The sequence below is a fragment of the Carica papaya genome, chromosome 6 (assembly GCF_054855325.1).
Source record: "Carica papaya isolate Zhongbai chromosome 6, ASM5485532v1, whole genome shotgun sequence".
Lineage (NCBI taxonomy): Eukaryota > Viridiplantae > Streptophyta > Magnoliopsida > Brassicales > Caricaceae > Carica > Carica papaya.
The window spans coordinates 2,070,562-2,093,882 of NC_142314.1; the positions used below are offsets into that span (position 1 = coordinate 2,070,562).

The 23,321-nt window shown below is 34.5% G+C and overlaps 3 protein-coding genes across 4 annotated transcripts; 1 reads left to right on the forward strand and 2 right to left on the reverse strand.

Moving 5' to 3' along the window:
* Positions 1 to 1,006: 1,006 nt before the first annotated feature.
* Positions 1,007 to 12,418, reverse strand: LOC110810411 (dihydrolipoyllysine-residue acetyltransferase component 2 of pyruvate dehydrogenase complex, mitochondrial-like). 2 transcript variants are annotated; one of them, XM_022036580.2, is made up of 20 exons: positions 12,293 to 12,418; positions 11,190 to 11,295; positions 9,284 to 9,377; positions 8,252 to 8,322; positions 7,960 to 8,054; positions 7,830 to 7,867; positions 6,007 to 6,062; positions 5,853 to 5,927; positions 5,643 to 5,735; positions 5,175 to 5,414; positions 4,984 to 5,056; positions 4,245 to 4,345; positions 3,749 to 3,834; positions 3,594 to 3,669; positions 2,483 to 2,550; positions 2,346 to 2,412; positions 2,179 to 2,274; positions 1,713 to 1,815; positions 1,534 to 1,629; positions 1,007 to 1,448 (listed from the first exon to the last, which is right to left on the reverse strand). In XM_022036580.2, the coding sequence occupies exons 2-20, from the start codon at positions 11,226 to 11,228 to the stop codon at positions 1,378 to 1,380; spliced, it is 1,638 nt and encodes a 545-aa protein (XP_021892272.1). In that variant the 5' UTR covers positions 11,229 to 11,295; positions 12,293 to 12,418; the 3' UTR covers positions 1,007 to 1,377. The 2 variants fall into 2 exon arrangements, with proteins under 2 accessions (XP_021892272.1, XP_021892273.1); XM_022036581.2 differs by lacking the exon at positions 12,293 to 12,418 and having other exon boundaries at positions 8,257 to 8,322; positions 11,190 to 11,235.
* Positions 12,419 to 13,705: 1,287 nt separating this feature from the next.
* Positions 13,706 to 18,183, reverse strand: LOC110810412 (telomere repeat-binding factor 4-like). The gene is made up of 6 exons (XM_022036582.2): positions 17,859 to 18,183; positions 15,806 to 16,062; positions 15,528 to 15,612; positions 14,961 to 15,044; positions 14,000 to 14,279; positions 13,706 to 13,900 (listed from the first exon to the last, which is right to left on the reverse strand). The coding sequence occupies exons 1-6, from the start codon at positions 18,006 to 18,008 to the stop codon at positions 13,869 to 13,871; spliced, it is 888 nt and encodes a 295-aa protein (XP_021892274.1). The 5' UTR covers positions 18,009 to 18,183; the 3' UTR covers positions 13,706 to 13,868.
* A 1,233-nt stretch (positions 18,184 to 19,416) lies between these two features.
* On the forward strand, positions 19,417 to 23,179 carry LOC110810466 (ATP phosphoribosyltransferase regulatory subunit). The gene is made up of 4 exons (XM_022036664.2): positions 19,417 to 19,780; positions 19,863 to 20,081; positions 20,197 to 20,262; positions 22,634 to 23,179. The coding sequence occupies exons 1-4, from the start codon at positions 19,589 to 19,591 to the stop codon at positions 22,787 to 22,789; spliced, it is 633 nt and encodes a 210-aa protein (XP_021892356.1). The 5' UTR covers positions 19,417 to 19,588; the 3' UTR covers positions 22,790 to 23,179.
* Positions 23,180 to 23,321: the final 142 nt, after the last annotated feature.

Here is a 23,321-nt window from a genome sequence, read left to right on the forward strand (position 1 = left end):
ATCCGGCAACTCTCTAGAATAGACATAGAAATCATGTAACCATCACAAGCTGGGAGTATTAAATTTGAGAATTGGATATCTTGTTATGTACCAATATTTAAGGAACAAGTGTTTCAAAAACATAATCTAGCATTTAAAACACCCTAGAGGTTACTTTTAATGCTGTAAGTTCGAACTGTATCCTTTAACGTTTGCATATTACATAGAATCTGTGTTCTTGATGTCATACCGATAGCAGGAAGGCTTGACGGCTGCTTGTTTTGGCGTTACAGGCTCACCTTATCTTGTCTTGTGGCACCACAAAGGGACATGGTGTCTGAGTTATCAACAATTATTAGTAAGAATCCTCTTTTTAGCAGGAAGACACCGCACAGCTACTGGGTATTTGACATTACTTACTGGTGCTTTTTGTTATGACAGCCTTAATAAGGTGATAGTGCTTTAGAGAGAGTATTTGCTACGATTTTTGGCTGCCCTTTTCGTGGTATCAAAACACGACGTAGCCAAACGAAAGAATTAAAAGTGCTTTTGGCTAACGGTAAAGCTCAAATTTAATTTTACGAAATACAACAGCCTTTGTTTTTAGATAGCTCCAATTTATGCAATTATTTTTTATAAACATAATATAATTTTCTATAAAAAATATTTTTATTAAAAAATTATTTAAAAAGAACTTTTCTCAACACAAACAACAAACTTTAGAAGGTTATATAGCAGAATACAGTTTTGGCGCCGGATAAAATTGAATTTGTCTCACTGTTAATAGACATAAATGACAAATTGTTAACCAAAATATGATTATTTGACCCTATATGGCTCTTGTATTTGGACCTCATCAACCATACAATTAACTGAATGGTATTTTCCGCCATCCTACATTTAAATTCATGTCTGAAAAAACTCCAACAATTATATGTAAAATGACAATAAATAAATATCGCGGTATTGAACTGTCACCAAAAATAGAAATGAACATCATAACTCATGTCCACTGCATAGGGAAACATATCTGAAGTTTGATCTTCATTTCATCTTTGTCTAAACAAGAAACATATCATGATCAAGAAATTTGTAGAATATTATTCTACGTTGTTATTGATAGCTAAATATTTCGACATCACGGGGGTCATTACACTCTGCATGAGCGAAATCCCAGTATGTAATTTACTGCCTCGACCCCTGTTCTTTTATTCCAAAACTTTGAACTTCTATTTGGTCAGAAGATGCGGAGAAAATTAATTATTACAGGGTGGAAAAAAACAGTAAAGTGAATGGTAAACGGCAGGCAGTTCAGGATGAGTTCAACATTCTTCATGGAAATAGAGGACAAAAAGGAAAAATATCTGAAGAAAGGAATGGGAAAGCAAACCAACTAGTTTAGAGCAACATGGACTCTGGATTTTCTATGTAACCTTTAAATGCTTTCAGCCATTCCGCACCAACTGCACCTGTAAATTAAAGCGAGAAAACATCAATTGGGTTACGCCAGAATTAAGTTTATTAAACATAAATTGCTCATTCAGAACTACCTACCATCTATTACACGATGATCACAGCTTAGTGTTACAGACATGAAGGAAGCAAATTTGAACTGTTCAGAACCAGTGCCAGGGACAACCCTCTTCTCAGCTGTTCAAGATAGCAATGGTATTAGCACTTATAATGTGACTCAGAAGAGAATGAAATTGGTAATCAGGAGCATTGATCTTTACAAGTTCCAACTGCAAGAATTGCTGCCTGAGGAGGATTAATGACAGCACAAAATTGTTTGATACCAAAAGGACCTCCCAAGTTGGACACTGTAAACGTGCCACCCTGCAGAAAAGAATGACAAATTTTTTCAGGCTATCGGTTCAAATTTATGTTGTTCATGTTCTTTTTTCAAACTCTTAATTATTTGATATGTAAATTAATTATAATTCATATATATGAAATATAATAAAACTAATGTCACTCATTTTTTAGTTACATAATGATGAAGCTATATTTTCACTTGTTGAGGAGATGCAAAAAGAATTTGAGTGGATATACAAAAGTCATGAAATCAAAATGACATTTACATACAAAATTTTGTCCGATTCATATTACACCTCCATTCCTATTCAATTTAACTGAATTTTGAACCAAAAACAACCTTAATCAAATGCTCCTAATTAGTGAGGCCAACATAGGTCCTACCTCAAAATCTTCTGGTTTTAAGCTGTTCTCCTTTGCTTTTTGGGCCAAGTACCTGACCTCTTCTGCAATTTTGGACAAACCCTTCTTGTCTGCATCCTGAAATTGACACCACATAGTTCTAAGTTATATGTACCATTAAATCAGAATGAAATTAAGGGCTTGCTCACCTTGACAACGGGGACAAAGAGTCCATAATCTGTCTGCACTGCTACATTGATATTCACATTTTTATACCTAAATAGAGGATTTAAGTAAGGACAGCGACATGGAACAGGTACAATGAATCAATAATAATGATACTCACTGGCGGATATAGTCATCTGTCCATGACCTATTACATTGAGGAACTTTTCGAAGAGCCAAAGCTGCAGCCTGCAAATTTCAGAAAGCATAAATATAGCCAGCCAACCAATGATAAACCAGTCTCAAATTGATGCACAACGGGTTATGCCTAACTAGATTTAAATGTAAAACTACTGTAATATTTAGGAGTATATTATTATAGTTTTGATAACTTTAGAATTTTATTCTTTTTAGTATTTAGATTTCTTATTTGTTTTAACATTTTTTATTTATACTAAGATTAGTATTCCTAAAATTATTAGTAACAGTTTTCTAGTCTTATTAGTTCACTATTTCCTAGTTTAGTTCTACTTAGAATAAGTTACTTAGAAAACACTATAAACATACTTGTAATTTCAGTTCTTTGGATAACATTCAAGTTATTCGATACAATATTTCAATATTATCTCAATTTTCTGATTACATGATGCAATCAAAACCTTAAGTGTGATGCTTGAGAATTTTTAAATATTATGTTTAAGAAACTCTAGCTGTAATATTTAGGTTTTTTTCTGCCAAAATCACTAATTGGATTAATCAATCCTATTTGTCTTACATCAGTAACAATAATCTAGGTGTCAAGTATTTGCAACTTTGTTTCTATACAATTAAGTTCCAGACTCAAATTTCAGAGTACAAAACAACAAGTGTATGCTAAAAGCAAGGCATAAGAGAGCTTCCTTATGGAATTGAATAGCTTAAGCAAAAATTTCAAGCTTATATGTTTTCATAAATACTTCCTGTGATAATAATTGTCATAATGGAAAATAGCAAATATTAACTTGCAGAAACAAGGCTGGATTGATGGCAGGTCATGCACAGGCAGTTGATCTCCACATTACATTTTGAATCATCAACTCATCAGTAGAATCTAAAGATGTAATTGAGAGTAACCATCAAATCATCAATAGAACCTGAAGATGTAATTGAGAATACCTAAAGTGATCATAGCAAGTACTAAACATGCTCCTAATCAGTTTCCAATATGAATTTAACATGAGGTGATAGTTAGCAATACACAATTGACTTGGAGAATCAAGAAGCTCAAGTTATGTACATGGGGAGTTGTATACCTTAATTACAAGATCATTTACTGACACGCGCTTGCCACCAGAAGCTTCTTGTATTGAGTTCAGTTGGCTCCTTAGACTTTAGCCAAAAAATAGATTGTTGTGTCAGTAATACCAAAGTACATCTTAAATTTTGTGGATAGGACAATTATACTTACTGCATAAGCTTGTCAACACATATATCTACTGTAAGATAATAATGGGGGATAGTTTGCTTCGAGAGTGATAAACGGGAAGCTATAACCTGTCAAAATCATACCATTAACTTCAGGAGTAGATAGAGAACAACAGATACTAGCTTGTAAATGAAGGAATGTGCATTATATTGATCCACAGAGAGAGAGAGAGAGAGAGGTGCATTATAGAAGTCACAGCTGCCATCAATTTGCAAGTAAGAAGTTCTGAAGGCTATAATACAAGGAGAACCAACAAAATGCTTAATTCAAAAGCAGAGAAAGATAAGACAACAAGAAATATCATCGTTTAGCAAACATCAGCTAGCTCCCTCCGATGCTCCCTTGAGCTTGATTAAAATAATTAAATTTCAAAACAACCAATCCCTAAAATTCAGGGAAATGAAAGTGGTGGTAACTCTACACTGAGCTCATAGAATAAAGCCCAAACTTCATAAATGATAATTAGTCCACCTGTTACCTTTCTTATTTGAGAAGGCGGGGTGTCTATGTAATCCAAAACCGGAGCTTTCATATCTTTAGCTTTGGGAGTTGTCGCTGAAACGCCTTTCTTGCTGGAAGCTGTATCACAAGGAAAACAAAATTACCTAGAGATGACAATTGAGTAAGGATTAATCGGGTCTGTTAGTTCTAGGGTATTCAGGTCATTAGCTCATTCAATTCTTAGGTTGTTTATAATTCAAGTCAATATAGTTTCAGGTCATTCAATATCACATTTTTATGGATATGGAACAAGTCCTTTTACATTTCGGGTCATGCCAAGTTTTGGGGTTTCTTGGTTGGGTCTGATTCACTTACATGCGAAGTAGAGTATTCGGGTTCAGAGTTCAACCATAATCATGTTTCTGATTTTCGGGTACCACCCTGGTTATTTCAGTTTCAAGTGTAGCTAACCCTTGGGTTTCAGGTTATCCGGGGGTTTCATGCTGTTAACTTTTTTGAGTGTTTTCTTTTGAGATAAAGGTTTCATGCTGTTAACTTTATTTGGTAAATTTAGCGGAGTCATGGTTCTGGCTAGTGGGTAAATTGATCTCTAGTAACAGTATTAGCAAATGATTAGAGGAAGGGGTATTAAAGACAAAAAGATAGGTAAGAAAGGGGGAATAAAATCAATACGATACTGAATAGACACAATATATTGAGGTGCTTTATTATCAAATGAAAAGGTGTACTGGCAGAGGAATTGTAAAATTTGATACCTAAGTAATCTTCAACATCAGCTTTAACAATGCGTCCATCAGGACCTGTTCCTTTGATGCTTGAAAGAAGTATCTAATTTTGCAAAAAGCAAAACAAACACCAGTTAGCTATAACTGATTCCCATTGTTGACAGTAACTCGTCAATTGCCATTGACATTCGAAGTCCATTGAGTCACTTCCTAGGACTTACATTTTGCTCTTCAGCTATCTTTCTGGCAAGAGGACTAGCAAAAATACGATCTTCAGCAGGAGCTGTGCTGGGCTTGGAAACCTTTGGCTCTGATGCACTGACTGGTTCCTCCACTACCTCCTGCTTGGCTGGAGTGGGAGTTGATGGCCCTTTTTCTGCGGCAGAACCAGCATTAGATGCAGGACTGTAATCTTTAAACTTTGCAATGTCCTCCTCTTCTTCAACTGTAATAGCAATTACCTACATATAAAACAAAATTGGTACAGACATCTAATTAGGTATCTTCAAATAAAGCACCTTTCTATCATTACTGAGGCGAGGGGACAATGGAATTCGAGGTATACCATAGATGACCATAAGATCTTAAATATTCGACTCTCGAGAAACGGCAGAAAAAAAGAAGAAAGAAACAAATGCCGCAGATAAACATGTGCACATGGACTTTGCATACACGAACAAGTTCATTACCTCACCAACTTTGATCTCTTTGGATCCATCCCCCTTAATTATTCTGGCAAGATAACCTTCTTCCATGCATTCCATCTCAACAGTAGCTTTATCCTTGAGATGTCAATCAAAATAAGGGGAAAAGCAAATATTCCAATATGAGCAAGCCAGATAAATAAGAGACTAAAATAAGTGTTGGAATGGGAAAGACTAGTGGTACAAGAGCCTTACAGTTTCAACTTCACAGAGTACTTCACCGGGAGAAACTTTATCACCTTCTTTCTTCAACCACCTTGCTATATTACCCTGGACATTAGAAAGAAACTTAGAAGGATAAAGACTCAACAAGCTACAGTATTCTGATAAGTCTCAAGAAGATAAGTACCTCTGTCATTGTTGGTGAGAGGGAAGGCATTCCAATCTCTTGGTGTGGAGGAAGATCTGAAAGAGATTATTTACTCCTCAGAAAGACTAATAAGCAATCATATATAAGCTCACCCAAATTTAGTTTCCTGTCGTAACTTTTACTTACTCTCTTATTTAGGATTTATAGTAATGGAATAGCTAACACGATGTGCTTAAAACAGTAGATGCTTTCGGTTACTTAAATCATTTAGGTTCTGACTAGAAAAATAAACAGTTACATATTTGAATAAAGACGCTTATTGTAAACAAATATATATTCTATTTGGAAATATATGTATATATGGGCAGATGGACAAATAACCAAATGTGTTAACATAATAAGTACTTTAGGCTAATACAGAAAAAGTACAGAGAGAGGTTCCTTCTTTGTGCTTAAAGATGTTTATTTGCACTTGCTAAGCTGTCTGCTAATCATCAAATAACAAGAGAGAGTTGAACATCATGAACATGTAACAAGCGGGACCGAACAACCTCTTATTTTTCCATTATAGCTTTTATTAGTTTTCTAACCACATTAGATTCAACATCCTGTTTCAGACAGATTTAGTGCCTTAATAAGAGCCCTTTGCTAGGATTATTAAAAATACAAAGAATTCTTGAGATTTGAGATCTCTTGTTCTTGACCAATTTCTATGCTATTCCTCTGTTTCATTTCCTTTTTGTTTCTTCTCGTAAATCCTTCTTCTCTCTCTATTTTCTCTCTTATTTTCTTCCCTTCTTGGCCTACATCAATTAGTATCACAGCTATCTTTTTCTACTTCTACCTTACCTTTAAGCATGAGCATTCGAATAAAAACTCAATTTTTTTTTTTCTTTTAAAAAATAAATCAATTGCTTTTGAAGTGCAATAAACAGTCGGTTCCAAAGCACTAAATCACATAGAAAAGCAAAGAACTATTGGGGGGGAGGGGAGTGCAGGGATTGGAGTGTTGATGTGATGAAAAACCTCAATGATTGGGAGATAGGAGAATATGAATCTTTACTCCATTTACTTTCTGGTGTGCAGACAAACTCCGATAGGGACCAACTGCTGTGGAAACGAAGAAATACGGGGAGTTTACTGTTAAATCATGCTATGAGCTGTTGATGGGTGAGAATGACACAAGGATGGAATGTTTCCCTGTCAAACAGATTTGGAAAGCTCAGGCTCTACCAAGAATTGCTTTCTTTGCCTACGAGGCCAGTAGGGAATGCATCTTGACAATTGACAACCTGATGAAAAGAGGCAGAGTAATGGTAAATGGTTGTTACTTATGTAAGCAGGTGGCTGAGACTCGCAACCACGTCCTTTTATGGTGCCCTACTTCTTATAACCTTTGGTCTATGGTTTATGGTCTTCTGGAAATTAGCTGAGTTATAGTGGGCTCGGTGAAGGAGGAGATCTGAGCTTGTGGGGGGGAGGGGAGGGGGGGGAGTTTGTAAAAAGAAAAAATGTATAAAACTAATTCCTTTGACTATCTTTTGGGTGGTGGAAGGAGAGAAATAGAAGAGCATTTGATGGGCAGAGAGTGATATGTCAAAGATTAGGGATAGATGACTTTATTGTTTTGGTTCTATTTTTCTAGGGCATGACGTGTATAGGGTAGAAGATATTGGACATGTTATTGATAGTCTTATTGATATGTAAATCTCTTATGTACATGGGTTGAACCCCTTAAGCACCATAGCATTAATATACTGTCTATGCTTTTTATTTTAAAAAAGATATATAGAAAAGCAAAGAACATTTATCCAAAGGAAGAGCAGCAAAAAACATCAAAAGGGCAATGAGCTATACTGTACCTGAACCAGATGAAAATTCTCTCCTTGATAATAGTGAACTGGTAATGGAAGCAAAGAAATAAAAAAAAAAAAAGTTTGTATAAGTAAGGAACCATTGGAAACTGTTAGATAAAGAGAATGTTGAATGTACCTTGAAAGCTCTCTGGTGAATGACGATCCAGCCACTGGATTTCTCAGTTTTGTCATTGTTGGTAGACTCTTCTTCAACATACATGATGATGAAGTCTACAAATCAAGACACATAATATTTAATATTTTGCCAACTGAGGCTCAACTTTAATTAAGAAGATAATTTGACATAATACGAGGTCATGGATGAAAAAGAGGGGAAGGGTAGATAAAAAGTTCTAAAGGAAGTCATCAATCACTCAAAATATAAGAATTTTTTCTCTTTTACTAATAGATATGCAAACTGGACTTACAGTACCGTTAGTGGTAGATCTGGAAACCCTCTCTGCAGGTACATAATCATTGCAAGGTATCTTCATAATATCTGGGAAAAAGGATAGGAGCAAATCTCTTAGTTTCATGCCTGAAAATCTAGATAGTTGATGTTTCACTAATTCTTTCTAGTTCTTCATTGTGAGGTTTAAAGACAATATTTCACTAATTCTTTTGGCATCTTCCATAAGAAAATGGGCTTTGTCCACCTTTCTTTCAAAGAGAAGCAAAAAGTAACATTCAGAATGGTAACTGGGTGCAGATCATATATAAAAGATTTCATACAAAAAATAGAAAAATTATAAGGTCCAGAAGTTCTTCATTGTTGGTGAAAATACAGCCAGCAATCCAAAAGTATAGGTATTCAGAAATAGATTTCTAGGGCTATGAAAAGGGGCTTGCAAACTTTATACAGAAGACTTCTGAAGACTAGGTTTTGGGGGTTTGGAATGGATAAGCCAAGAAAGCTTCCTGACAGGAAAACATCAAACTATAACCCTCCACCATTTCAGGGGAAATAACCATGCAATTTTACAACTGACATGGACTATACTTGTCGAGATGTAAACAAATACATTGAATAATCTGTGGAACTGAATCATAGAGGAAAAAAGGGCAATGTAAAAGAGAGAGTCAGTTATATTGTTATCTTATGCAAATATTAGCATAGATAATGCAGTCATAAAAACCTGTAAATCCTATGCTTAACATAAAGAAAATACTTTTTATTGAGAAGCACATAAAGAGAGTATTACTGATCAGCTCCATAAACCATACATGGTAATTTGTGATTCCCTTCTGATATTTCCAGCTAATGACATGCCAAATTTTTGGTGAAACCCCAACACATGGAAGAAGGATAGTAATAGGAAAATTTTAACAGATATTAACTATATGCATAAATCTGCCAAGCAAGCTTGGTTCCCAAATCAGCTAGCTAACAACAAAGAGCCATTTTATACAAGACCAGTGCTAATAAAGTATGCCTTATATCATTAACACTAGCTAAGTACCTTCTCTTTTAGCAAAAGTTGAATTGGCATCATTGGAGAACCAGCGAATCAATACTGCATGTTCACGGCGAAGCAAGTGGGAAACAGTTTGTAGCTGCAAAAAATACATTAACACTCAGAATAATGTGCATGTCTTTTTTAATTTGAAGACTAAAATATTTAAAACCTATGACGAACATATATTCATCGTATTAAAGAACAAACCGAGATAGCAACAGATTAGAGGTAACATAAGCCTAAGCAGGAGTACCAAATATTATGCAATCTTAAGATGCTTATGACATTTTCATTGTTTTCTTGGAGCAGCAGAAGAACAACTCGGCTACCTTGCATTCATTCTTCTTATATCCTGGTTGTCATCCAGGTCAAGAGTCAACTGAAGTAAAAGTGAAGCGAGATTCTCCCAGCCGATGGTGGTGTCCAAGAGAATATACATGCAGATGATTTGGAGTGCAACGTTCCCACGTCCTACCTCACGTTGCCTAATAGAAGCTAAGTTAATGGATTTGGAGGTCTACAACCAGATTATTGAGATGTCTGGGAAGAAATATCTAGATGGGAGAGACCTTATCTTCTAAGAGTGGATGTTCACTTTGATAAGAAGTAACCCAGGGTATTTCTGTCCTCTGTCCTTTTGAATTAGAGTAACTAAGGGACTGGGAGAATTCATCGAAGGTTCTGCGGTGGTGATATGACGGAAGAGCTTAAGCAACACTTTGTAATGTAGGGAAAAAAAATCAGTTGGGAGAAGTGGGTAAGGTGTAATGTCTCTTACTACTTCAACAAAGCATGTCCTTTATTACTTCATTAAAGCACTATAATATCAATTTTTGTGGATGATTCTGATGAATTGGGGAGCTTGTGAAGGAGAGATAACAATGCCAGGTTTGGAATTTAGCACCTTTGTTGGTTCTTGAACGAGAGAAAATGATAATTGTAGGATTTGGGCCGTGAGATTGGGTTAGAAAGAATATGGATACTCCCTCCTGTTGGTACAAGAATTGACATAGGTTATGGTATTAAAACATTTATTCCTGGATATTTTTGGTTGCTACCCCTATAGAAGTCCAACTTCACATCAAATTTGCAATTCCAATCATGAAATTATTGGAAATTCACAGCATCAGGATAGAAGCTTCAAATCACATCAAGACTGGTCCTAGTTACACTTGAGCTATAACATATCCGGATTCTTGAATTCAAAAATATTGAATTCTCATATAGCCAAAAACAGCTCTGAAGAAGTTCATTTAACATCAAAGAACAATTAAATTAGCAGTTAATATGCTTGGAACAGCGAGTCCATTTTTTTTCTGGGGAACGTCAATTTAGACTGGAAAGGTAATGGTAATGGGATTTACTTGTCTTCTTTCGATCAGAAACAAAAAAAGTCTTTAAGAAAGATAATATTTGCCTGTCTACGAAAGCTAAATGCTATAACAACAATAGTCGGAAAATGACTTAACCTGTCTGTGAAGTTGAACTGAACAATGTGCTATACTATGATACATTGCCACTAAGCCTAGGAGCAAAATTATCAACTTAAATACACCGAGCAAAAAGAGCATCAAAAACAAAAATTATGTATAAAAAAACCAAATTCTACAAGAAAAATTAGTCAGAAAATGACTTAAACCTACCTGTGAAGTTGAACAGAACAATGCATTCAATTATGGTGAATTTCCACAATAAGCTTAGGAGCAAATTATCAATGCGAACACACACCAAGCAACAAGAGCATAAAAAAACAAGACAAGCAAAAGGAAACCAACATGATTAAAAACTAAAAATCATAAAAAAGAAGAAATAATAGTAAATAAAATCTTTGGCAGTGACACTACAAAACTTAAAATGTTGATGTTGACAAAAGCATAAGACATGAGATGTGGACAAGAATTATGGTTACCTTCTTCGAGTGATTGATAATATGAGATGCGTATGCCATGGTTCACCTCTCCAATACAGTTGCCCAAGGAAGTGTAAGATCCTTTCCAGGAAATGCAGTAGAATATCTGAAAAATGAAATAGGAAAATTAATAAACAAACGGGAAACTAATGAAAACAATCATCTAGGGCAGCTTGCGCAGTTCACATATCTAGTTTTGACTGATAGGGCTGGTGATTTAGCAGTCTTCAGTCTATACATCACTCTATTGTCCACACACATCCACCACGACACAAATATTATAGGAGCAAAAAGAAAATGCTCTATCGTAACATAACTACAAGTTTATCTACACAAACGCCCAGATAAGTAACTTTTCTACTTTCTGTGAATCCATATTCCCACACTTAACTTCCAATGGTATACACTTAACTTGCAATGATATTCCAATCTAAAACAAATTTCTTACACAATTTCAAACTGCTAAGCTACACTAAATAGGCGTAAATAAAAAAATGCGGCAAAAAATACTTTAGTATACAAAAAATTCTTTGCTATTTTTGCTCTCCAAGATAATCGAAGTAATAAAAGAAAACAACAGAGTGACTCTCATCCTACGCGTTTTGTCATCCCTCTGAACAAAATCAATCCAGCCAATAATGTACAGTAAATCCACACTCAGCGCACGACGCTTTAGTATCTGATAATGTCAATTCCCCATATATCAAAATATGGCTTAAAACCGAAACCTAAACACTATTATCAACATTCAACACGTAATTCGATCACGAAACGAAAAATCTGCCACAAAAAGAGCTGAAAGAGAGCTATATTTCACGAACGCAAAACCAATACTCAAAGACAAAAATGTTCAACACGATAACAGATGAATTATAGATCGGGATAATTAACCTTCCATCACCAGCTCAATCAACAATAACTCCATCAACGCAACCTCATTTTCATCCAAACGAATAACACTTTAACAAGTTCACCGCTACATACAGGGGATAAAGCACAGAGATACACCAGAGAACACTATGCATGAACATATCTCTACATGACATATAATACATACACAAACACATACAAAAAGCTGAGAAAGATAGAGGGAAAAGTGTGACCTGCTGCTTGACGGAGATGAAGGTAAATGTCTCTTTGGATCTGCCCGTCTGCGCCGTGGAGATGAAAAGAGAGGAAGAACCTTTTCTCGCGTCTGAGAGTACTTGGATGTTGAACGTTTACTTTACATTAAAAGCATTTTATTTATGAAATTAAAAATGATATTATTGGACCGAAAAAATTGAAATTTAGCAGGTACAAAATTTCTGTTTATATAAATTAAAATATTATATTCAGATTATTAACTGTAACTAAATTATACTTAACTGAATTTACATAAATACCCAATACTTATTTTTTTGTTTTGGTTATTTACCCATTAAATATAGGATACATCTCAAACTACTGGAACTATTAATTTTCTTAAAAATATAATTTAATATATATATATATATATATCTCTCTCTCTTGTGTATTAGGAAAGAGTCAATTTCCCATCTCAAATTTTATTAAAAATGGATACCTACAGTCTGATCTAAATATCAAGTGTGATTAGATATATATTTTTAGTATATTTTGTATTGTTACTAAATTTATTATTTTAAATTTTAAATAATTTATCATGATATAATTTAATCATATATTTTTTTTAATTTTATTCCTAAGTTTATAAAATTATTTCAATTTATAATTTCTTTTACACATTTCTAAATCTTTTCATAGATCATAACATAAAAATTTTTGTTCTGTTCGTGTAAAATCACAAACCAAATGTGTGGTGTGATTTTGATTGAATACATTAATAATTTGAGCAGTAAAAATTGTAATGTTCCAGTTCTACATGATAAAATATGTGATTATTAAAATTTATATGTGAATTCAAAAGGTACAATTGAGGAAACTAACTTTTTTGCATAAATTTCACGCCCTGTTACCCTTCTCTGGCCTCTCACGAAGTCAAGTAAAAGACAGAAATTTCGAATAATTTTAAATGGCAGGTTGGCTGGAGGCTTTTTGGTAGTCAAATTAATTCGTTGACTAAAATTTGTTTTAAGTTTTCAACACCTCGGATCTCATGCATAAAGAATCTTTCTTTCCTTGGAATTAAAGATAAATAAAAGGATTTCTAGTTTTGTCAAATTTAATTAAATATTTTTATCATGTATACTCAAAAAATTATAAATATTAAATTCATATAGAATTTTGGGTGAGACTAAAATAATGAATTGTAATTTCTTATCATGTTGAATTCTGTACAACCCTAAAATTCAGATTGTTTTATCACATTTTTCTCAAATATGATATAAAAAGGCATCATATAAAATTATACGTAAAGTTTTAGTAAAGATTAAATTTTTGCTATCTTCGCTCTCTAGTAGATGAATTTTGTGTGAATTCAGAAACGAATTCCGCAACGGATTCTTTTTTTAGTTTGTTTCAAGATCTGTTCGAACCAAGAAACTCTCAAATGCATATTCCTCCTCAACAAATCAAGATTAATTGATCATACCTGTCGTTAATTTCGGTAGACATGATTTCCTAAAGCAACTTCACAAATGTCAACTGCTCCCCCTGGACCAAGAAATTTACAAACAGGTTGCAAAATTTAAAAGATTTTACCACTTACAATCTACAAAGTCACGCCAAGATAACAGCTTCCCCATTAGAACCTGCAACAGTAAACCCAGAAGAAGAAAATAAGATATGGTCAGATACAGGAACAACTATAATATGTAGGCAGACACAAACAGGCAGTGCTTTGATATTACATTGCTCGTAGAGTTGTTTCACTATCTGTAGCGTTGAATCAGCATCTTCTGCCATCTTCGAGACACGTTCTGCTTCCTTAACTGCTTCAGCAGCCAAAAATGATTTGTTTTCAGCTTCAGCAACTTTATAGGCTGCAGCCATTGCTGCTTCCTCCACCATATCACCAGATGCCATTGACCCTAAACTCTGGGGTCTTTGTGCCCTGACATCTTTTTGTTTTGGGGTAGGTGTTTTTGTCACCAATGAGGCATCATTTCTGATCTTGTAGCAATTTTCTACCTGCATTGAGCAGTATCGACAAAGGTGAGTAACTCACATGAGACAGAATCATACCCAAGTCCATGGCATTGAATATTGACTTCAGCACAACTAGTTATCCTGCAATTCTACATAGTTCCAAACTGCAAGAAGCACAGTCCAATAAATGCTCTACACAAAGGTCAGCATGATTGGAGAATCATTCAGAAGTTGGCAGCCATTCAAGATGGTCTTGAGCAAGTTAAACTAAAAGAGTGATGAAAAAACTCTTCACGAGTAAACTTGGCAGAACATATATCAAAGTCTCAAGAAGTTCAAACATATTGCTTCTTATTTCAGAATTCAGTTTTAAATTTCAGGAATGTTCAATGTAGGAAAGAAAAATGATGCATTCTACCGAACCTTCACATAAGTTAAAATAAAGAAGAAATTTGAGAATTTCGAACTCAGCTCACGTGATACCAATCTGCAAAACTAACTCATGTCCTTCATCTCATTTTACTGGTCCACCAACCTGATTGCTATAGATTGAGAAAAATGCTAAAAAGATACTAGCATGAAAGAATCATGTATTTATTATGTAAGACAGCTTTACTCTTTCCAATATCCAACTATAGTTGGTGTCATAATGCACATATAACCAACACTTTTGAGGAATAAAAGACTCAAAAATGGCAGAAAGCTGTTGCATGGAACACTTACCTTTTCAAGTTTGCCTTGAGCAACAAGTCTTCTCAATCTTGAACTTATCGACCTTCTAAAATTTGGTGGTACCTCCTGTCTTTGCTGCAATAAGTGAATCAAGACGGTCACGTACTACTCAGAATATGGATGTGACAACAATCAGCCGCTAGAGAACAATAACGAAAGAGAAAAGCAAAAATCACCCAGAGATAAATTAATGAATACATGTCAATCCAGCCACATTACTTTAGTAAGGAAATTACAAAGAAACCAAGCCATGAACAATTAGAAGGTCCTAGTGTCAGATGCTACACTATTTTCTCAAAAGAAGTAGAAAGAAACAGAGGCACGGAAATTACAGGACATCAGCTTGTGTTGAGGTTAAGAAACCACTGTATGTGAGTTCTGTTTCTTTTCTAATATTTAATTCAGTTAGCACGTCTACTTCCTTATATCCAAACACCTTGGAAAATTGTTGTCTCCAACCAGGTTAAGAACATTCTGCAATTAATATAGCTACTTTACGACGTAATAGGTTGTGATAAAATCAGAAGATGACATATGAAAGAATTACATTCATCTGACCTCAATGTAGTCAACAATGGCACCAATATCAGCTCCATTTTTATCTTTTGTGGTTGAAAGAGCTTCAAAAATCATGGCATTATACCTGAAAAACAAAGGGAAAAGGCGAGAACAAAGAAATTAAAACTGTTTGATTGGGTTTTCCAACATCTAGCAGAAAAAGAGACATGAATAATCATCATGGGAAGGAGCAATTTGAAAGTGATGCAGCATAAACATTATGTAAAACAAAACTCACGTGGATATGGATTAAAATAAAGTGAACAGAAAAGATGAACCTAGGAGCATTATTCCCATCGATGCTGTTTGAAGGATCATCCATGGCAGTACCAGAAGATGCATTATGAGCAACTGAAGCTGATGGAGCCAAATTTGGAGCACCGGGAACTGCAGTAGCAGTGCCAGCAGCAGTAGCAGTGCCAGCAGCCGCAGCAGCAGCTGCTGCTGCTGCAACAACAGCTTTTACTTTAGGTGTCTTCGACTTGTCTTTAGAGCCTGACCCGCCAGTGCTGACACTTAAGTTTCTCCATTTGTCCTAATAAGATGAGAAAACAGATTGCAATAAACCATAATAGGTTAAAGCATTACATAAGTTAAAAAGCAAAACAACAACTGACACACTGCTTATGCTTAATCATACTTAGGCTTCAAGCACATTCAAATGTAATAGGAAAACTTAGAATATTCCAACATTAAAAAGTATTCACACTCTTTCATTGTCAGATGGATAGTTTAGGCATTAAAAGTGATAGAAGAAAACCGCAAAATTCTTAAAACTAAATAGAAAGAAAACCTTCACAAGGCTTGTGATTCCATGGGGTCAAAAGGAGAGCAATTGGCTGGAAGTACAACTCAAAGGGTTGTCCAGGACTGCAGGCTTGTAAAATTATCTTAGCTTGATTACAGCACAATGTAGATGAAAGCATACGGAACATGTAAAACAAAATTGATTCTGGAAATCACCAAGACAAACATGATAACAGTAATTAATTATCACAGTGTATAGCAATGAAGTTGATAGGGAAAATTTTTTTGCTTTATTAACTGAATATTCTTAGAATCAACTCTATGACATATGAAAATTACTTCGAATGTCACATCTTCCACCTTAATTCAGGCAATTCTAAATCAATCATATGATTTCCTAAGTCCAGACTTTTTGATAAAAGACAAGGTCAAATCAAACCTTTGGTCAAGTAACTAGCAAGATCCCAATCAGGCAGCTCCTATGGCCAACAAGGAAATTGTTCAAAACCAATTCCTCAATTTCAGTTAAATACCAAGACGCATACGAATTGAGAAGAATATAATCTTCACAACCAAACGAACTCTTCCACAGCATAAATCTTAACATTCTTTACCACCAAACACCTCCAAATAGCCATCTTTTCTATAGCATTTTGTTTCAGCTATATACAGTAGTACCTAGAAATACTGCAGACACATCAGCACTACCCATTCTCACTGTGGAAACAACCACACACGTAGTCATTTTCCTATTTGTATGCACATATAAAAACATGGACATACAAATGAGTTCCATGCTTTCTTGTGGAACTCCATTTTTCCAAAGAAAGCTCGCATTCAGAATTTTCATTTCGAGGCTGTCAGAATTTCTGGTTTCATCACTAAATAGCCATCTTCTCTATAGCATTTTGTTTCAGCTATATTCAGTAGTAACTAGAAATACTGCAGACACATCAGCACTACCTATTCCCACTGTGGAAACAACCACACATGTAGTCATTTTCCTATTTGTATGCACATATAAAAACATGGACATACAAATGAGTTCCATGCTTTCTTGTGGAACTCCATTTTTCCAAAGAAAGTTCGCATTCAGAATTTTCACTTGGAGGCTGTCAGAACTTCTGGTTTCATCACTAACTGCGGACAAAGAAATTCAATAGAGAACTAAATAACATGAACAATATTTCAAAACTTGGCACTTCAATAACTTCCGGACCATAACAGAAGACAAAGAAATCTTCCCGGGGAAAAGTCGCATAGAACTTCCCTCGAACCAAGCGTTGTCAAAGAGCCTAACGGATATTAGGGTTTCCCTGGCACGGACATATAGTGAGGGAGACTAATTCAATTCAATTTCCTCGAACACAATCACCCCAAGGTTATTGATACCCGCAACAAACCAAATCAGTTACCCGGGAAATCAAAAAATTTCCAGAGAGTCAATCATAACGCTCAGAGAAAAAAAAAAAAATGAAAGAGCTCTATCTGAGAAACAAAAAAAAAACAAAAAAAAAAAGAAAGGGCGGGAGGAGAGAGAGAGAGAGAGAGAGAGAGAGAGAGAGAGAGAGAGGGCTAGGAAACCTTGAGGTCAATGTTCGATCGATTAGTGAGGGAAGGCGCGAAATCAGGATCCTTGAGGATATTCTTCCACTTTCCCGGGCCGTGCTTGGCAACTCCCGCCAGCAGCGCCTCCTCCTCCTCCGCCGTCCACTTCTGCTTCTGATTTCCCATTCTATCCTTTCTCCCGCCTCTCTGTGTGAACACACTTCTATATGTCCATATATGAAACCAAACTTCCGTCGGCTTTTCTGCTGTCCATTTTCTTGGCCTGTTTCAATTCTCACAGGAGAAAAAGGACAGAGCGAAGCCACCTGTGTCTCTCTCGCCTGACTTCTATCCCTCTCCTCCTCTTAAACTATTTATTTATTTATTTTTGTTTTCCTAATTTTTTTTAGTTTAAAATACAGTCAAATATTATTTAGTTTAGTTCTCAAATCTTAATCGAAATACTACCAAGAAAATAGTAAATTCAAATATTATAAAAATAGTGAATTCATAAATTATTTGATTTTGTTGTCAAAATTTGATTAAAATACTATAAAAAAATATCAATTCGTTTAATTTAATTCATAATTTATATAATAAAAATAAAAAAAATCGTTTCTCGTATAATTATCAATGTATTAATAGAAGATTTAAAAGCTACTGTAACTCATTACTTTATCGAGTGTAACTTTAAATTGAAAAATTATTTAAAATATTGTCAAAATATCAGTATCGTTAATTTAATAGTCAAACGTATAATAAGTTAATTTATAATTTTTAATATTATATTTGAATTCAATATTTATTTTAACTTATGTTTGTGATGATATAATTTTTTTAAAAAAATTCATAAATTAAAAATTCATACAACAAAATAATAAGATATACTAGACATAAATTATGAGTTATTTTAATAAAACTTTATCAAATCTCAATCCTAATTGAAATTAATAATGTTTAAAAAATATAATAAAATAAAATTATTTTTTAAAAAATATTCATTTTAACTTTAAAATCGAATCAAACTCCATTATTAATCTATCATCTATCTAATTTATTTTCATTTTGAATTAAGTACTTTTAAGTTAATATATTGAACTTACACAAGATAAAAAGTTTAAAGTTTTTTTAATATGGATGATACAATTACCAAGGTAAAATTAATATGTAATGTTAATTTGTTTAAAATATATTTAAGAAAATTAAAAATTAAAAATGTTAATTTTAAATTTGAACATTTTATGACTATGTCACTTAAATTCATAATTATTTATTCAAGTATAAATTTATTTTAAAACTATATAAAATATAACATTTTTATGCTATTTCAAGTTATATTACAAAAAACTAACTCATGTAATATTTAATTTATAAATTTTAAAAACATAGCGAATAAAAAATTATTATTTTTAATTAAAATTTTAAGGATAATATAAAATATATCATGAATAAAAATAATTTTATAAATTTAGAATCTAATTATAGCAAAATAAAATAAAATTAAGAGGACAAATATTTCAGGTGACAAAATAGTAATTCGTGCTAAATTATGGTATTAAAAAATTGAAATTGATAGTTTGTTTTTATGCCGTCACCGTTACCGTGAAGCAGAGTGCTGCTTAATAAGTAAAAGCCGAACTGCCGAAGCTTGGCGTCGCGGCCTGCACCGCAACAGTTTCCGTTTTCCAAAATCTGAACCAATTTCTGTTGATTCATGTCTGTGTCGCTGGCTCCCATCACCCGAACTCTCAATCGGAGTCACGGCCATGTCATTCACCGTCACTTTCTCACTTCCCTCCATCTCTTCTTCTCCTCAAGGCCAGTCAAAAATACTCAAACAACTTCTCGGTCTCAGCAACCCCAGTTTCAGAAGCTTCCTCCTCAAGCGCCAGCCTTCTCATATTCAATCGCCTTTTCCTCTATTTGCTTCTAGAAAAACCACCTCCAACATCTCTCAGGTTCCTTCTCTATATGTGTGTATGTATATATGTATTCGTGTTTGTGTACATATTGATTTGCGATTTCTATTTTTTTGTGTAGAGGAATAATGATCTTGTTGATGATCCACGCAGTTGGAGCCATTCGATCGCGCCAGACTACCATGAGGATGACGAAGACGAGGACGTCGATGATGATGAGGAAGAAGATAGGAGTTTGGATCTGCTAGTTAGATTCGTTCAAAATGTGTTCAAGAAGATCTCCAAAAGAGCAAGGAGAGCCGCACGGTCAGTTCTGCCTCCTTCCATATCTACGAAACTGGTAAAATACTTATTTTTCCTTGGCTATTTTAGTAGTTTAATGCTTGAAATTTTGAAATTGAAATTGGTATAGCATGAGCTCCAATGTGTTTCAATGTCGTGTTTGTTTGAAGTAGGTGGGTTTTACGGTGAACGGGGTCCTGATACTAGCGTTTCTGTGGGTCTTGAAGGCGTTTCTCGAGGTAATATTTTTTTGTCCGACTATTTTTGCTTTGGAAGGGACCTGAAGGACCAAGCAGGCTTGAGAATGAATTTGCGGTTATTCTAATCCATTGGAGTTTCGTGAATTTATAATTGAACGTTTGTCTTCAATGCTAATAGGGAATTTTGAGTCAAAATTGTTTTGTCCTTTAACTGTTAAATTGCACTAATCTAAAATGGATTCTTCATTTTACCAATAATAATCCATGTTTAATTATGTGTTCTCGCATGGACACAATTAGTCTGATATCTCTTGTTGATTGAAGCACAATCTCGTAATAATCTGAAAAATTAGAATAGGGCATAGATTACCCTGTAACTTTGTGGTGTGACTATCAAATAAAATGTCAATTTTAAATAATTGATTAGGTGATGAATTATTATAAGAGCTTAAGTGACACAGAAATTGCTTAATTTTGCTAGTTATATTGTAACAAACTCCCTCATGTATAGCAGGATGATGGCATAATATGTGAACTTCTTTTTAGAAATAAAGCATAATATATGGGCATGCAAACCATATGAATGCACAAGTCATTAGATTCAATGGTAAAATGCATGAACATCCAATTATGGAAAAGGAATGAATACGGTTGAGGTGGGGCTTCAACATTTGAACTTGAACCCACAATTTTAATTTTGGTACTATATTAAATATTTTGGTTGGGTGATTATTGTTCTAAGAACTTGAGGTAGAAAGTCATTAATTAGCAGCTATTTCCTAGTCATAAAGTTCCATAGAAAGTATCATTTGGTTAATTGGGAGGAGGTCAAAAAACCGATTCATAGTGGTGGCTTGAGGATAAGATCTCAAATTCAACATGAATTTGGCTCTTTAAAGAAAATGGCTATGGAAGTTTTTGAATGAGGATTACAAGCTGTGGAGAAAATTGTGCTGTACTGGGGCCAGCTCTAGGCCTCATGGACGAGGCTTGTGGAAGAATATAATGAGACAATGGCCGAGGTTCCTTAGCTGCATCAAGTGGAATATGGGGAAAGGGGACAAAATCAGATTCTGGTTTAACAAATGGATTGGCGATGACAGATTGCAGAACAGGTTTCCCAGAATTTTTTAGATTGCTCATTCGAAATTGATGGTGGTGGCATAAGCATGTCGGATTTGCAATGATTGTGTTGAATGGTCTGTTAGAGTGAATAGATATTTAAATTATTGGGAAATTAAAGAGTTTGAAGCGCTTTTGTCAATTTTGGAAAAGCAGAATGTGAAAGAGGGCTCGGATCAGGTCTTCTGGAAATTAGAAAAAAGGGGAAACTTTTTTGTCCAGTCATACTACAGATTCCTGTTTGGTGGGGATGCGGAAGACATTGGGGATTTCCCCTTTAAGCAAATTTGGAATTCTAAAGTTCCTCCAAGAGTGGTTTTTTTTTGCTTGGGAAGCATGTAGGGAAAGCATTCTCACCATAGATAAATTAAGGGGGAGGGGGCAGATTATTGTTAATAGATGTTATTTTTGTATGTGTGCTGAGGAAACTTGCCATCAATTACTTTTATGGTGCCCCGTGGCTTATAATTTATGGGGTACGATTTATGAGCTGCTGGGGATTAATTGGGTTATGGCTGGGAATGTTAGGGGAGAAATTTGGGCTTGGGATGGGCTAAATATCAGTAGCAATGTTACTACTTTGGTTCAATTGACCATTTTTTGGGTTCTTTGGAAAGAAAAAAGTACTAGAGCATTTGAAGGAAAAGAAATAGGGTTGTATAAAAATTAAGAGATATGTGGATTAACTATTTTGGAATAAAGCTTGTTAGGGCATGATATTTTGAGTGATGAGGATTTTGGAAATGTCATTGACATGCTAACTACACACTATAAATCTTTTGTAAATAGGTTGGTACCCCCTTTTTTTGGTACTGTGTTAATATACTCTTTACATTTTTACTTAAAAAAAAAAAAGTTCCATCTCTTTTCAGTGAAAATTAATTTGGAAGTAGTAAAATGGAATATGATATGTATAATTATGGTTTTTGCAATCCGTTGGAGGGTACTTTTAGACTGCTCATCCCTTTTTGGATAACAATGGGATGATACCAGTTAATTCCTCTTTTTGGGGAATAAAATGCAGACAGTACCTGTATTTGGGTGTATGGTCCAAATTTTTGTTTCAATGAACGTCTTAAGCTGCAGTTATAGGCATGTGATTTGTCACTTCTTAAATTTTTAGAAATGCATTTTACATTTTGTGCACCATTTGGCCCTTTTGCAATTTAAAACTTCGTAAAGTACTACTATCCTTGTTTGCAATGAGTACTTTGCAAACCAAGTTCATTTAGTAGGATGTTTTGTTATTTTTGTCTCTAATTTTCTGCAGATTTTGTGTTATATCTAGGTGGTGTGCACTCTTGGAAGCATCGTATTTGTAAGCATATTACTTATACGTGGTATATGGACGGGCATAACCTATTTACAAGAAAGTCGTAACTATAGGAGCAATGAATTTAATGATGAACACCATGCATGGTCCAGGGCACAGCCTGTGCCTTGATATGTGCACTCTGAAGCAGAAGCATGCAATCTGTCCAAACACAAAAAATGGCAACCTTTAGTATTTTGATCAAGGAAGAGAAGAAAATGACACCCAAAAAGGTTTTAATCATTGGAAATAACCATTTACTGCAAGTTTGAGGGATTTAATGGTATGAGATAGCTTCCCATATGAATTTCTGGAACAAGATATTCTCATGTAGTATCCATGGAAAACTAGTAATAAAAGCTGGGGAAAGCTTTAGTTGTTTGCATACACCACAATTCTTCATGGAAAAACACCTGTTATAAGTCATGAGAGTACCTTAAATGTACCATAGATATGATATGCCTAAGTTAAGCTTGTCTACAACAACAGCATCAGATATATACATTCTTATCCTTTCTTCAACATTTTGTTGTCACTGTGCTTCTGCAATTACTATTTTTTTTATCAATGCTTTGGTTTCATGATGCTGTCTTGTCTTCATTTTGGATGGAGTATCTTGCTGTAGAGTACATTGTCATTCTCACCTAATTTTTTATTCTTAGTT